At 38.6% G+C, this 16,620-nt stretch overlaps 1 protein-coding gene across 2 annotated transcripts in view; it reads right to left on the bottom strand.

Annotated features, from left to right (window-relative positions):
* Nucleotides 1–5,551: 5,551 nt before the first annotated feature.
* PPIG (peptidylprolyl isomerase G) overlaps nt 5,552–16,620 on the bottom strand; it is a 28,540-nt gene continuing 17,471 nt past the window's right edge. For both annotated transcript variants that reach the window (XM_054209924.1, XM_054209925.1), the window contains exons 9-13: nt 9,952–10,156; nt 8,717–8,884; nt 8,106–8,190; nt 7,133–7,269; nt 5,552–6,827 (exon numbers count right to left, since the gene is read on the bottom strand). In XM_054209924.1, coding sequence (XP_054065899.1) covers nt 5,708–6,827; nt 7,133–7,269; nt 8,106–8,190; nt 8,717–8,884; nt 9,952–10,156 — 1,715 coding nt within the window. In that variant the 3' untranslated portion in view covers nt 5,552–5,707. The remainder of the gene's footprint in view (nt 6,828–7,132; nt 7,270–8,105; nt 8,191–8,716; nt 8,885–9,951; nt 10,157–16,620) is intronic.

Below are 16,620 nucleotides of genomic sequence, written 5' to 3'. Positions count from 1 at the left end.
CTGTCTGTAAGCTGTCCTACCACTATGTTTAAATTCACATTGTTGAGGAGGTAGTCCTTCTGTAACCAGTGAAAACTACTCTGCTTCACACACACACACACACAAAAAGACTGGTTGTGTTTGTGTAAGTACAAGATCTAAGTTTGCAGCGAGCAAAAAAATTAGCGTTCAGACATGAGATCAGCTTCATTACATGACTGCATTTTTATACGTTATGATACATAGATTGCGAATAGACTTATTTGTCATTCTGTAGACATGGCTGCATTTTTATATGTGTTACGATACATAGATCGTGAACAGACTGTTATTTGTCATTCTGTAGTAGAAAGCTCTGATTCCATCTATAATGCAATGCTATCATCCAATTTAGCATGGAATAAAAATCTGACTATTCACATCTTCAGCGAATATGTATAGATCTTAACTGAAGAGGCAGCGTCCTGACATCAGCTCACCACACCTTGTCACTCTGTCCAATAAAAGGCTGGAGATTTGGCACTCAGAAGCAGGTTTACACACAGGGGTTGCACCATATGATTGGGAGGTGAATATTACTCTAAATAGAGAAGACGCTAAGGTATGCTGCAAGAAGCACACAGGGCAGACATACGGATTACGCTAACAAATAGGCAAAAATGCATTTATTTCTGAGAAGTACTTCAATACACAAGTTGGACATTACATATCAAGACCTCATTCTCCCAGCTGACAAGTGGATCATCTGCCCTGTTTGGGAACTACAACTTACAAAAAGTCCAAAAGACTGAGGTTTCCACATGCTACATGCACAATACTGCCCGTACGATTAACCACAGTCCTTTTAGCTGGTGAAGGAAACCAGTTGCCAGCTAGCTCCTCCTTACCACTGATCATAAACTAACAGGCCTAACTCCTTTCCTGTCCTCCCAGCCCTTCTTTTCATTAGCGGTGACGCCAGCGCGCTAAAGCCCCACATTGACAGTTACCGGGATATGTACAGGATCTGCAGAGACGCCCCACTTCCTGCCAAAAATAGCAAGTTTTCCAAGTGCTTTGCATGTTGCAAAATTTCTATTCCACCAGTGCTGCATATAGTTCTGTTTATTTAGACCTTTTAATGCTTTAGAACTTTTATGAATACAATTTGTATACCAATCATATTTAGCAGTTTAAGATCTGTCCTCTGAACTTACCGTGTTAACTACCCTGTTAGTTTCATTTGAACGATGACTTTATGATTAAGGAAGGACACTAATTTAATTCTTTAATGAAATATACCTTTACCTTTATGTAGTTTTAGTATCTAAACTCACCACCTTTATCATATTTTATTACTGCCATTCCTTTTGTGACATTTCATACTAAAATTAGAAAAATTATTTTGGTGTGATAGCTTTTTTTACAAAAAAGCAGGTGAGTACTTTTGCTTTTATGCAACACAAGTTTTGTTAGAACGGTGTTCCTAATGACATGAATTATTCAAGGCTAAGAAATAAGAATTATACTAAAAGTACATATGCAACAAAATAGAGCACTAAAGTTTTATGCTAGGGAACTGCAAATGTTGCAAAATGCAGAGTTCACAGACTTTTCGATATGCGTTTTCTTGAATAATTTAGTTAAATACTGCATTAGAAAAATTACTATTTCTGGCAAAAGCAGGAAAGCACAAGTAACAGTTTACATTTCTATCACATTGACTCTAGAAGTGTGAAGATGAATTTTGTCACTGGTATCCTCCAGGTTAAGTTGACAAAAAGGAAAAAAACCAACCCCAAACCTCATGGCTGCTGCTAAACTACTACTGCCTTTTCTCACGCATTCTTCAAGTCTTGGAGAGAGAGAATATATAGACAATTTAAAGAGAGGTCTTTGATAAAGCATAGCACGTATATCTCTTGGTTTTCTATTATAAGGAAAGTCCTAAAAGCAGGGATACATGTTTTTGTCAATCAGACAAGCAATGAGTCTACTATACCCCTAGAAAGTGTGTCCAAAAATACTTTATTTGCTTCAATAAATCAACAGTTCCAGGAAAGGCAGCTAAAGGACTGTTTCTTTTATGTTTACATTAATCTAAAATCCACTTGCCAGACTGACACGATTACAAATTAGACATTGTTAGGGAATTATTGCAAGTTCTTCAGAGCATCTGACAAAGAAAATTCCATAGTGTGGGATTTCCAGTAACAAGTGAGAAGTTTCAGGTTAAAATTTTGACAACCGGATAGAAAAAACGCTTAAAATCTAAGTGCAGCTTTTTTTTTTGGGGCCTTTTTTTTTTTTCTTTTTTCTTTTCTTTAAAAAAAACCAACCAAACCAAACCCAAACCAACCAGTGAAACGCTATGGCTACGTCAAAGAATTATCGGAGTGCAACGCATCTTTTACAGGCAATAGTGTCTACACAACCTTACCTTACACCCACCCACCCTCACCAAGAATTTGTGCTTCTGACTTGATGGCAGTACCCAGAAAATTCAACATCAAATAGTGGTAAAGTTCCAATAAAGTTTGGAAAGCTGCTGCCAATACTAAGTTCAGCATTCCATGTACACATAGGCTATGTGGTATTAGGAAAATGTCAGTATTTATTGTCAATACAACAGAGAACGCATGTCTAACTTTTGGAAATGGTTTCAGAGCTGTACATTCACTTAAACGTATGCTTACAAAGTCCAGTCTCCAGGGAGAGTGTAGTCTCCAAGGAGTCCAGTCCTCCCTGCCCTCATTTCACCTTGAGTCTTAAGGTTTACAAATTCTCAGGAGTAAGGTCAGCGCTGGGCTACTGACATAAAAAGCTGTCCTCTAAACGTACTACTCGTAAGCGTTGTTTTGGTTACCTCTAGTACACCTAAGCATTGCTTTGAAATATGCTTTCAACTTCAGTTCTCCAAGCCAAAAGCCAACGACCTGTCACGCAGCTGGCAAAGATGGCATTGAGCCACACTGGGAGTACAGCACTGGGCAGTTACTGTGACGCTGGGAAGAGCAAAGCCGTGCCACTGAGGGAAGAAATGGTTCCGGGACAGCAAGAGCAGCCGTAAGAGCTCACTGGCGCTTGGGGACGTCTTGCTGTCCACGGGACTGTGCTTCAGTCCTGCTGAATTTTTATCAGCATTCTCAGTTTCCGGTTTGATAAAGAAAAGTACCGATCTGGCAAATCCTCCCTCCTACAAGACTGTAATTGTTGTTTCAGTTTAAACAAAGTGATGGGCACTAGAACAATTTACCATCGAATAGTATACAGGCAAGGCACGCACTCAGCAAGAGATCAAGGGTATCCCACATGTGCAATTAAAAGTAACCAACTTCTTACTAAGTACATTAAAAACAAGAAGATGAGCTTCATGCCACCAACTCAGATGAGTGTTAACATGCTATGAAAGAATTAGAGCTTGTTTCATTTGTACAAATAATTTTCTGAACCGTAACAAAGAAAAAGAAACTCCATATGAAAGGGTATACAAGCGCGTCTTTTGAAATAACTGGTTACACACAACTGCAAACTGCAATTGGAGATAATCTCCATTTGGAGATTTTAAATTAAAGACTTTGTAACGTTTTTTAACCATTCCTATGGATTGCCTTATTGCTGACTGTTTGCATTTTTTTCACCGTCTTCTACAGCAGGGTCAAAATAGTTGAGGGATTTTTTTTGTTTGTTTGCATGCTTATATGAGCTTCAGTGGTATGGCAAGAATATTGTCAGTAGCGCAAACATATTTCTTCAGCAATAGTTTGCTTGTGTCAGCTCTAAAAAATAGCAAAAGAACATTGCAAAGTTTTTAAATGAGATTCTGAGGCACGCGGCATGCCTAGCACAGTACAAATGCACCAAAGAAGCCTTTGTCTGAGCTGCCATACGTTTCTCTTAAGCCTAACTTCCTCGCTTTTTCTTCCTACGGTCCCCCAAAATAGGACTACAACTTCTCCAAAGCCATACAGAGTCCAGAGTGGCTTCACACAGGACAGGTCTGCTAGACAGGCCTTCAGGTCTCTCCTATAAACTCTTAAACCAGCTGTATCATCCATCCACACATGGGCTCAGGAAGTATTTTTACGCATGCTGCATAGAATGACCACTGCAACCCCAAATTCGTACTAAAACATGGGAAAAGTAAAGTTGACAGCCAAAGTGGCTCCGCTAATTGTTCTGCTAAAAAGTAACACTACATAATTCTAGTTTTCTTCCTGTAAAAAGGTCGCTTACGTTGTTCACAATTCCTATATTTTCTTTTGCTTTCAATGCATAACTAGTCATTTTCCTTCAGAGTAACAACTGCCTGGCTCACAATGCCAAGCCAAGTCTCAGCAGTCCTGCTCATCTGCCGTAGACACACACTGATCACTGGGTTATACAGAAAAAATGTTGACAAACTCGTAACAAAGACAGTAAGAACAAGCTATGTCATACACTCAAAGATCTGCCAAAAATAAACAAACAAACAATTAAAACATTGTTTCACTTTGACACAACTTCCCATTAATGCTTGTTACTTCTCTTCAGGAATTTCAAGGTTTGCCAGCCTTTGGTGGGAATGGTTCACGTAAGGGCGGCTCTTTGGTGATGGCACACGTGTGAGCGCTCCGGCAGCGACACAAGCCACCCTCCTTCTCTCCCATAGGAAGGTGTGGAGGTGAGAGAGAAACAGAGGTGGGGGGGCCTAGAGGCAGGAGAGGAAAGCAGAAAAGGGAGGGAATTGGTTTGAGGAAGATACGCACATAGTAGAGAATGAGGAGGAATTCATAGCACAGCCTTTAGAGTGAGGGGACACAGGGAGGAAAGCAAAATTTTCGTTTTTAAAAAAAATTAAGAACCCATCTTACAACATTACTTGGAATTCTGCTTCAACTACCCCAAAACCCGCAGCGCTGCGATAGTTTTCTCATAGGCTGCTAAGAAGCAGGAAGAGCAGAAAGGATTTCCCGGTTCCTTACTCTGCCACCCACTGTGAGCTCTGGTAATCTGTTTCATCTCTGTGCATCCATTGACTGGCAACTGAGGCAGGGTAGTCTGAAGCATCCAAGCTGAATTTTCTGCAGTAGACAAACATGAAAACATGGAACAGAAAAAGGAGGTTGCAAGGAAAAAAAAATTACACTGATAAGCACTTCAAAAAAATTTTTTTGGGGGACAAAGAAATAACTCCCAAACACAGACGACTGCCTTACAGCATGAATGAATCCTACTCTTGGCAGTGACAGAAGCACAAACAGTGAAGATTTACTTCAAATAATTCACATTGTGATTACAAAAACGCCCCATAATTTTCCTCTATAAATTAATTTCCTTAGGACTTATACCTACTGAAATAATGATGTGGCGACACAGGAGCGACGGCCACCCTGCACCATTCTCCTAGCCTTAAGATGACACGTGGCATACTTGCAGCTTCTTCTTTGCACACGAAACAAGCTTCTTCCCAGGCAGCCGTTCTTTGCACTAAACTAAGTTCATCAGGTAAAAAATAAATGCGGCACAGAAGTTACCTTTCTAGCTGCCAACACACAAGGATACAGAAACCAATGAAATACTTAAAACACAGCACACCGTATTACACGTATAATTCGGTTTTCATTTCAAGTTTATTAAAACTTTAGCAGTACAAATGATCCAGGTTTTAGATTATCAAAAGACCAAACTGAAGTCCACATCTTAAAAAAAGGCGTTCCCCAAAATGTCTCTAAAACTTTGAGACAACGGAAACATTAAGTCCACAAACTCATCCGTGCCTGTCGTCATCTGTTCCAGGACTTGTTTCATGATCAGACTTTTTATCCTTACTAGGGGCATGATCTCTCTCCTGACTCTTTGATTTTTGGTTTATTTCTTTTTCTGCTGAGGATCTGGTCTTTTCCTTTTCTTTACTGCTGCGTGAATATGATTTTTTTGATTCTCTCTCTTTGCTACTTGTTCTCTTTTTTGAGTCTGGACTCCTATCCTGATCTCTACTAGACTTCTTATCTTTACTGGATTCAGGACTGCTACTTTCACGGCTTTTTGAACGCCTCTTCCTTTGGCTTTCTGTATCGTTCCTCTTATATGAGCTTCTGCTTTCTCTATTTGAATACCTCTCTCTGTTTCTGCTTTGACTCTCCTCCCTCTCCGAGCTCCTGGATTCTCTCCTCCTCCTATTTTCTCTTCCTCTGTATTTATCTGGTGTACCTCTCCTTTCTCTGCTTCTCGATCTTCCTCGTCTTCTTGTTTCTCTATCTCTATTCCTCGAATAGTCTTTACTTCTACTGCGGTCTCTGTCTCTGCTTCTCGATCTTCCTCTCCTACCCCTATCTCGGCTTTTGCTTCGATCCCTTGTTCTACTGCTGGAACTATGTTTTCCTCGAGCATGCTCGCGCTCTTTGCTTCGTGACTTGCGTTTCTCCCTGTCTTTACTCTTCCTATGGTCTTGTTCATTACTCCTCGAGCCTGCCCTTTTACTTCTCTCCTTGCTCCTACTTCTTTCTTTATCTCTCCCTCTAGAATCATAGCGCTTTTCTTTTTCTCTACCCTTCTCGTGGTCTCTCTCTTTGCTTCTTGATCTTACCCTCTTTTCATCGTGTCTACTGTGCTTAGAGTCTCTCTCTTTACTTTTTGATTTCTCTCGGCTTTTACTATGGCTTCTAGATTTAGCTCTTCTCTTGGCCTTGCTTTTGTTATGCTTGTCGTCTTTTTCTGAATTCCTTCTTGTCTCCCTGTCTTTACTGCTGGATTTGTGATCTTTTTTCTTCTCCTTTTCCCCTCTTCTGCTTGGGCTTTCAGAAACTTGTCTGTGGTCTGATATTTTTCTCTCTTTTCCTCTTCCTGGGCTTTTTTGATTATCTTTCTTGTTTTCATTTATTTCACTCCTTGGAGAGAGAAAGACATATTTTTTTTAAATATTTTGAATCCCCCCCACTCTGAAAAAGTAAGTCAGAAGTGAGACAGCTTCACAACTGAAACTTAAATCTCATTAGGTCGTCTATATTAATAACTATATATTTACAGTAGCATGATTAAAATCACACACAGTTAAGTAATGGGATAACCACGTCAGTACCCTGGTTTTTTGGAAGTTACTGTAATTGAATATCTAAGATGACAGGTATTACTTTTTATATATATATATATAAAAAAATTTCAATGCATACGCTCCGGAGAGAAATAATCTTACTTGTCCCCTTTTATCCACCGTTCTCCACTAGACACTCTCATTCTTTGAGCCCTTTGCATTTCTTGCCTCCAATGTGGAGGAGTTTCACTGCGTCGGAATCGATCTCTTGACCTGGATCTGGAAGGTGTCCGATAACGCTTGAAGGGAAAAAGAGAAAATTGGGCGTAATTTTGAATTTCATATGCTGCGATAGCCAAGCAAGATTTTTATCCCTGCTGGTGGATTCTACACAGCACCTAACATGACACTTCACACGTATATACCGAGGTTACACTGACAAGTTATTAACTTACTGAAAAATATATCTGACGTTCAGCTAAAGCAGGAATACAAAATACCTGATCAAATAACTATTTTTAAGATAACTTCTATTTCAGGATTTTTGTACTCTGCTAAGAGGTATTCTCCTGTTGCTTTTAATTAGCACAAATGCAACTCACTTTTCTCACAATGAAAATTCTTCTTAGCTTTGACGAGCAACACAGAAACGCACTTTTTCTTTAAGGTTTTTACTAAAAATTTGAGGGATAGAGACTTCTGTTACCAAAAAACATGTGCCACAAGCAGTGCATAGCATACGGTTTCAGAAAATCAGAAGAACCAATCTGACAGCTCTCCCCTGCCAAAACGGAGAGGTCTCTTCCCCACATTTCCGGCACTGATGTCGTACTGATTCTGGTGTTCACTAGAACCCTTTTTGAGCTAATTCCATTCACTGACTCACAGAATACTACAGTAACACAAAGAAAGCATTTTTTTTCTCCCCCTCCTCTGCAAAATAAACTCAGTATGCAAACAGGAAATTAATTTAATTTTCCTTGAAACCTCAGTCCCCAAATCAATTACGATGCACCATAAATCCTGCCTTTTTAAAAATAAAAATCAACCATCCTAATGAAAATGGTGAGTAACACCAGCAGTAAGACTGTGCTACCACCTTGTTTATTTTGGAGAACAGATTGTAAATATTTACCCTTGGTCCTCTTCCTTTTATTTTCCTTCCAGATCTGGTCACTAACAGCCTCCTCTGGTAAGTTGACTGTGAATTCGATAGATTGCTGAAAATAATTTTTAAAAAGTGATATGTATAACATCAGAGAAAGAAGGAAAGACAAAATAAAACCAATTTTAAAACTCTTCAGAAATTAAACTAAATGAAAACACATTTATTTTTTATTGTCAGTGCAGACAGTAACAACCACACTGTAAAAACTTCAGATTCTGTGACCACAAAGTATTTTACAAGATTTCCAGGTTTTCCCATTTTTGAATGAAGAATAAGTTCTCGATGCAGACTGGACAGCTGCAATAAATTCTAAATGAAACTGCACTGCATTTTACTTTCTTTTTCTCGAATCACTCATTTTAAATTTTTCACTCACTAAAACCATTTTCAAAGACTAAGCCTTTGTTCTGGGACAAAGACAACACTCACCAATAAATTGAAAAATTCATTTTTCATCCAGCAGTGCTCACAATATGGAACTGTTTAATAGGGAAAGGGCTCATTTAATATTAGAGTCCTAAAACAGTAAGGTGACCATACCACTGTCAGCACACAGTCAGACTCAAGACAGATAGTACCTTTCTCTTTCCTTCTCTCTGCTTTTCCTTTCTTTTTCTTTCTCATCTACTTTAGGAGGACTTTTCCTCATCAGGAACCGGTTTTCAGGTACAGGAGGAATTTCTTCAGGACGGACAGTAGATAAAGGCTGTGCTTCAGGGTTTTCATCTTCACTTTCACTGGATGAGCTTTATTTTGTATTAAAAAAATATTTATACTTAAGGTGAGTTATTTGGATGAGGGAAGACCTTTCAATCTATCTAAGTAATTCAGAAATTCTCTTAATTCAATACACGATATCACAAGACACTCAGGAAACAGAGCTATTTCAGAAGAGACTTTTCTTTCCCAAAGATATTGCAAAGATACCTTTGCAAAATGTCCAACTGTAGTAGATTTCTGACCAACATTTTTTATCTATGAATTCCAATGGTGCAACACTGAACATACACATTTACTCTCTACTTAGATACAGCTTTTTTTTTTTTTTTAAATTCTTTTGAAAAACACTATCATAAGGGTTAAATTCAGATTTTACACTAGCGGATATAACTGGCTACAAACTATCATAATTCCAAGCAGTTGGTATAAACAAACTCGTGTGAAATGGGCTTAGTCCCACAGAAACAATGCTTAGGCAGCATTGCCTTAAGTGAACATTTCTTACATTTTACTGCTAGCTTAGAAAAATGTGACTTGCACTGACAACTTACATCTCACATTGAGCTATAAGCAAAACTATTAGATTAGAAATAACATTTTCAGAAGCAAGTTTTGAGTTTTATTCCAGTGAAACTGCAAGACTTTTGGTATATCAGACAGAAATAATGTTAAATATATTAATTTATTAATTTTTTTGTTTAGTTTTGCTTTTATTCCTACATACTACGTTCTCGTAAGTCCCACTGCACATAATTTAAATTGAATTGCACAGAAGTCAATGTAGGGAAACAAGCTACCACCACCCATTTCAAACCAAGCACTCCTGCAACTTTTCAAGCCAAATATAGGTAAGTCTTAGTCCCTTCCTTCACTCCGTTACAAGCTGCAGCACGTGTGCACATGGACACACACATGGACATGCACATGCCCTTTGCCACCATATCAGAAAAATTTAAGCTTGCATATGGAAACCAACTGTCTCCCAGACTTCAAAATACCTACTTCACTGGTTATAGAATACTATTCTGTAGTTATAGGACAAGAAAACAGTACTGTACGGTGTACATGCAACAAAACAAATCTCAAAATTGACCTTTTCTTGCTTTTCTTTCTCTTTTTCTTTTCTTTCTTATGTTTCTTGGAATTTTTCTTGTGTTTCTTTTTTCGTTTTTTAGATTTCTCCTCCGAAGCACTCTCAGAATCCGATGATGAATCAGAAGATGATTCTGAATCACTTGAACTTTCCGAGTCACTGGATGAGGAAGACGATTTATGTCTTTTCTTTTCTTCTTTCTTGGCTTTAAGTCAGAATAGCAAAGACACATTTTAATATCAAACACTTCTAAATAAACCTCAGAAAAATCAACTTATCTAGTACCTGCCTGAGCTTCCTATAACTGTGTCATGAGACTACTTCATCAAAATACTTCAGAACAAATTGAAATTTTGGAGAAAACACTGTTTCTCCCAAGTACAATAAAGGCTATATCTAGAAATATGTAAGAAATTTCCAACATTTTGTATTTACAAAGCTCTAAAGTATCAAATTTATACTGTCAAAAACTTGTAGAACCATGTAAATTTTCAGATGATGTTTTATAAAACGTAAACTACATATGAAGAATTATTTAAAATTTATTTAGAAAGTGTTTATAAAAAAATAAAATTCTTTGGCTTCAGGTTTAACCTGACTTCATATAAAATAGAACATAGACTAAACTGCTTACTCATTGAATTTAGCTCAACCTTCCTGCTAAGTAAAACCACGTTCAGAGAACAGTCCTAATACTCCAGCTCATTGTGTGTTGTTTGGGTTTTTGGTTTTGAGTTTTTTGTTTGTTTGCTTCGGATTTTTTTGTTTTTAACAGAAAGGTACAAATAACTTGCTAACCATCTAGTATGGAAAGAAACCTTGCTAAAGAGCAGACTAGTCCTTAATTACATATTTCACCATTTCTTGTGTGGCTGCAGGAGCTGCAAATCAGCAACTTACTGGCAATCTGATATTAATCTGATAGGAAATAACCCAAAACCAAACACATCTTTTTATGCCCTTTAACTGATCTGAGGCCTATTTAAACTATTAAAAGTGATGTAAGTATTATTTCAGAGTCATAGAATTGCTGAGCTTGGAAGGGACCTTTAAGATCATCAAGTCCAACCTTTAACCTACCCTGACAAAAGCCACTTCTAAACCATGTCCCTAAGTGCCCCATCTACCCTTTTTTTAAACACCTCCAGGGATAGTGAATCCACCACCTCCCTGGACAGCCTATTCCAATGTTTAATAACCCTTTCAGTGAAAAAATGTTTCCTAATATCCAATCTAAACCCCCCCTGACGTAACTTGAACCCGTTTCCTCTCGTCCTATCACTTGTCACCAGGGAGAAGAGGTCAGCCCCCATCTCTCTACAACCTCCTTTCAGGTAGTTGTAGAGGGTGATGAGGTCTCCCCTCAGCCTCCTCTTCTCCAGGCTAAACAACGCCAGCTCCCTCAGTTGTTCTTCATATCACACTAATTTGAAAAATATACAATAAAAAATGTACTATAAAAACTTCACTAAAGAATGTCTAGGCTTCTGAGTTATGACGCTTCAGGTAAAACAGTTGAATGGTATGGATACTCCTCAAATGTGTTATGAAATTCATATAAGGTTATTGTCCGGAAAATTAAAAGCTCTATCTAGAAAATCAGGAAGAGCACACTGGTTGTCTTTGGACTGCTGTAGTTGACTCTTCTAATTAACATCAAATATTATTTTACTTTGCCATTGCAAATTGCAAAGATAGTCCATCATTCACTACACATAGTGTACACATCACTCACTACACATACACACTACACATACTACAGCCACAGACAGAAGAAACAGAACCTTCACCGTTAAACAGAAGAAAAATATATCAAAATAAATACTGATGTCCAAACTGCCTGTTTCCTCGTCACAGCAAACAATCCATGTTTTAGGGGAACACCTGTTAAGACCTTAGAACGGGCTTCAGATCAGAGACAGAAATTAATTTTAAAATTGCATATGAATCCTAGCTGAGAGTATTAGCCTATTTTGCAAAGCTTTTAATAGCCTGCTCTATTCAAAAAATTCATGGTTTACAGAGATATTATCTGACCTACATCAACATACAAGCAGTTCAAATGCAACCTCCCATCCCCTGCTCTTCTTCTGCACAAAACAGGTAAGGGAAAACATTAGGTACCAAAGACAGGATTATGAAACTTCTCAGACACAGAGAACACCATGTTTTAAAATAGCAGAAAACATAAAGGTGTCTCCCTGAATAGCCTAAGTTTTTTTCTTTTCTATTAAAGACAGAGATATTAAACTGTTGAATCTAGCCTAGCATTTCTTCTATTTGTTTTCACTTGTGCCCAACAAGTTGATGCAATTTGTATTTAACTATTGTGTATCAGCCATTGTTATAAAATAATTGAGGCAAGTAATTAGAGAAACTCTTGTAAAAAATAAAAATATGTTACGGTAACTTTCCTATTAAGACAATTTTTGTCCTTGCTGTACAGAAAGAAAGTCCTCTTGGGTATCACAATAACTCAAGTGTCAGAAGCTAAAAGATTCCAAGAACTTCAAAGAATTACAGGTTATTAACCAGCTTTTTACTTATGAACACCCTTGATTTTGTACATATGGATGGGGAGAAAAATTCCACTTCAGAATTCCCTGTTAGCTATCTCTGATCATATATTACACTTACAGGTGTCCAGAAGAAGAAGTCAAAGTGGCAGCAGTACCGAATACTAAGAAGTATCTACTAACAGCTATTCAACTTCTACAGTGCAGCTATTTGGAAAAATAATTCTTTTATTTCTACATTAACAGATTAGAGATCTGAAGGCAAAAAAAAGAAAAAAGAAAAGGCGATACTCATGTAGAGAACTTGAGGCGGAGGAAACACTTCTATGAAGAGTAGATCTGGTAACTGCCCTTCTGAAAACACAAGTGGCTATATAATGGAACAGTGTATCAGTTTTTGGAATTATCAATATTAGATTCTCCAACTGCTTAGCACATATTAGCGAGCTGATGGACTCTTGCGAGTTAGCAGTAAGTATCCGTAACTGCAATCACGTGAGCTCAAGGTGGAAATTCTCAAATTCAACACTAACTTGATCTCATTTTTGCAGAACTACATGATGAGAGGTAGCAGTTTTTCATGGATCATCAAAAGCAATAAAGCTTATATAAAACTCCTTGCTACATGGGTCAGAGAATAAAAATGAGTATTGGGGATAATGAGTCTTAATATAATACTTAGGGATACATTATTTGTAATATAAAGCTAATGCTTCCTACCAACTTAAAATTTCAATGGGAAAAAAAATTCTTATGGGTTCCTAATGGAGAAGAGAGTCGGCATTTCTCAGAAAAGCAACAGTTAAGCTCTCATTCATAGCATCACCTCTTATTATTTTTGTTCTGTATATAGTTATTGAATGTAAAACAGTGAAATCTCAAATATATGTAGCTGTCATATTTTACTCCTGTTGATCCATCTTCTCATCTGCCATGCCTTTCCCAGAACACCTTCTGGCTGTAGACTGTGATGTGTTGATGTTCTAGATCTATCAACAGCCTTCAGCATTGTTCCAATGTTTTCATGACAATATCCATAATGAAAGCTAAGGTAGTGTTGTTATTTATCTTCAGCAAAGCATTAGCTGCTAGCATTACATCATCTATGTAAGCCAACACCCCTTTTGTAGCGATCCAGCATCCTACACCCAGGTTCCCATTCAGAATGCAGTGATATATATAGCGGTCAAAGATTTCGTCTTCACAGTGATGCAGAACACTTGCTTTCAAAAGAATTGACTAAGAGAAAATACCTGGATGACAGCAAGCTAGCTGGGGCTTAATTCAGGTAACAGTGCATCAGATACACGGCGTGGAAAAACCTCAGCAGAAATGACCGTTCAGCAGCAAATGCTATTTTGAATACTGAACCAACCTGGTGCTGGCCAATTACAGACCGCAACAACAAATGAAACCAGTCCTGCAGCATGAAGGTCAGCGAGAAAGAACTTGTGCTTTCTGTTTACAGTCCAACTGTCCCAGCTCATTAACTTCAGGATCAGGTTTCAACTTATGACCACATCTGAAATAAATACATCACTTCCTACTCCATTCACTGTGACCTATAGTATATTTGCCAGACTTCAGGAACTACACGATCACGCTGCATGGCACAGCCAAGCACTCTCAGCTTGTCATGGACTGTAGCAAGTCTTACATTATCCACGTGATATCAGACTCCTGGACTTGAAATGAGGAAGTGATCTGGACAGAATGCAGCAAGCTCAAGCACAAAAGTCAGAACCGATGATCTCATCTTGTAATTCACAGCAGTGACACTCAAATAATTACCTTACATTAAGTCTGTGTTTATTTCAGGACATTTAGACAGATATTTTCCCCAATAATTTTTTCCAGTCTTTAATCACCTTGCTGTTCAGAGTATCAGGTCTTTTTCTCCTATTTTGCATGTGTTTCGCATCAATTATTTGCCATGGGTTCCTATTATGTCTTTCACTACTTGATTAAGGACCCACTGTTTCTTAGAACGGAAATTATACACAGTAATCCAGTCCTCAGACATATGCATTAGGGAACACTACCATGCTTGATTCTTGTTGATCAGACGGCATTGTTACTGTGAGGAGTCCTGTAGCACGAATGCCTCTGGACACAGACATTTTTGTAGAGAAGCCACCTACCCCACAACTGCAACAGCAGAGGAAGAGGTAAAGAAAAATAAGGGCAGGGGGGAAAGGAGGAAAAAAAATAATAGTCTGGAAAAGTTTGAAACAACTGTTCATTGCAACCAGCTTGTGGAGAAGGGGCTGACGATGATGTGTAACGAGCTTGCAGAAGAAATGAGTACTCTAGGGATTGAAGGGGTGAGAAAAGAGAAAAGGGAGGAGACAGGCATCACAAGTCCAGGTAAGACGTGACTTACCAGAATCACCACTTTCTGAGATGGCTCTTATTCCATAGATATTTCATGATTCCTAAATGTGTAACTCTGTACTCTGCATCGGTGCTTGATAATTTGTACTGATACTTTTTTTTTTTTTTAGAAGAAATTGTACTGGTAGAATGACCTAATTACAATATTGCTCTTTGATGAATTATGAAGGCAGCTGTTAATCTGCCTTAATCGCAGAAAGCACACTTTTATGAGCAGTGACTCTACCGGGGCATCTGTAACATCAATGAAGATCGTGAATCAAGCCTAGCACTGCCGTGTACAGAATCCCCTAGAAATAAACTTTTAATGAGAAATCTTCATTAAAGGCTCTCGTTAAAAAGTCCCCAATGCACATAGCCATTTCATTTTTTTGGTTTTGTTTTTGAATCAGTATGTCAGTGTCTCACATTCCTGAAAACATGCCAGATATACCTTTGATTAACCAAAGTCAAGATCTCAAACAATGCAGCCAGCCTTGTTCGACTAGATCCCCTTGTGCAAAATTTTGTCAACTAGTATCAAACTCCCTTTTGTCTGTAAGAAAAAAAAAATCCAAAGGAAAAGATGACAAACACTTCACTTTTCTAGGTGATCGTCCTCTCAAATTCCAGGTGAAAGCTTCTGCTCTAGGCCTCTGCAATATTATAATTGTGATCGCTGTATCATTCAATTTACATAGCATCTGCTAACTTGGCTCAGTCATCATCCACTCACCCCTAAATAAATCCAATTCTTCTGTACAAAGAGACAGATTTACTTCCTTCATAAAGCATTTCATCTGTATATTCATCATGACAACCCAAAAACGTGATCATCTTTCCTCAACTTTAACCTAAGAGAAAAACATTCATACTAAGCACGTAACTTCTACTGTCATTCCTTCTGCTAGTGCCATCTTGGCTTCCCTGCTAAACCCCAAGAAGAATCTGTTCTATTTTCATTCCATAAAGACTTCTCTAATTCCTTCCTTTGTGTTGCCTACCAGTCAAGCTCATGCAATAAATATTTTAGTTAAGCCTCCCTTGCTATCATAATGTACCCTCCCACTGAATCTGCCATTATACTTCCCTCACTGACAACCTCCTTATTCTTTTGTCTTACCAGCAAATTCTTAGAAGCAGTGTCCTCTGGTAACTGCCTCTCATTTCAAAGCGTCAGTTCCCTTTTGCTTCCCACAGTTAAGTGCCACAAACAGTCCCACTGTTAGATGGCCCTCTGTTGATGATCTTCCATGACACTGCTCACCTCCTAGGAACTGCTCCTCCTATCTGGATTCCCTGGCCTCTTCCATACATTGACAGGTCCAAGGGCCTCTCCTGCTCCACCTGTCAGGTTTGGACTGCAGTTTGGCAAATTTCCTTCCGCTGATGTGATGACAAACCGTTCCTCCTATCTCCACGGCCTCAGGTCAGCACAGCTCATCAGTAGTTCCATGCTGTGCATTTAGCAAACAGTTCCAGCCATACTAATGTCTCTCACAGCAGCACTGAATTTCCCTTTGCAGATCCTACAGACAGCCCTTCCCTTTCAATAGCAGGATTCTTCACTCCCCAGGATCTCCATCATGGTCTGTCAGGCAGCACCTTCATCAGGCCAGCTCTGCAATAGTGACCATTAGGGCCCACATCTCCCTGCCCTCAGCTCTGCCGTCCACCTGCTCAATGCTGGTGCCTAAGGCCTCTTGCTCCCCAAACACTCCTGCTGCCCACCATTATCTAGCACTGTGCCTCATAGTCAGTTGAGTGGGCTATCCCATCG

The sequence above is a fragment of the Rissa tridactyla genome, chromosome 7, assembly GCF_028500815.1.
Source record: "Rissa tridactyla isolate bRisTri1 chromosome 7, bRisTri1.patW.cur.20221130, whole genome shotgun sequence".
NCBI lineage: Eukaryota > Metazoa > Chordata > Aves > Charadriiformes > Laridae > Rissa > Rissa tridactyla.
Note: the sequence above shows the minus strand (reverse complement) of the source record. Positions and strands in the feature narration are given on the sequence as shown.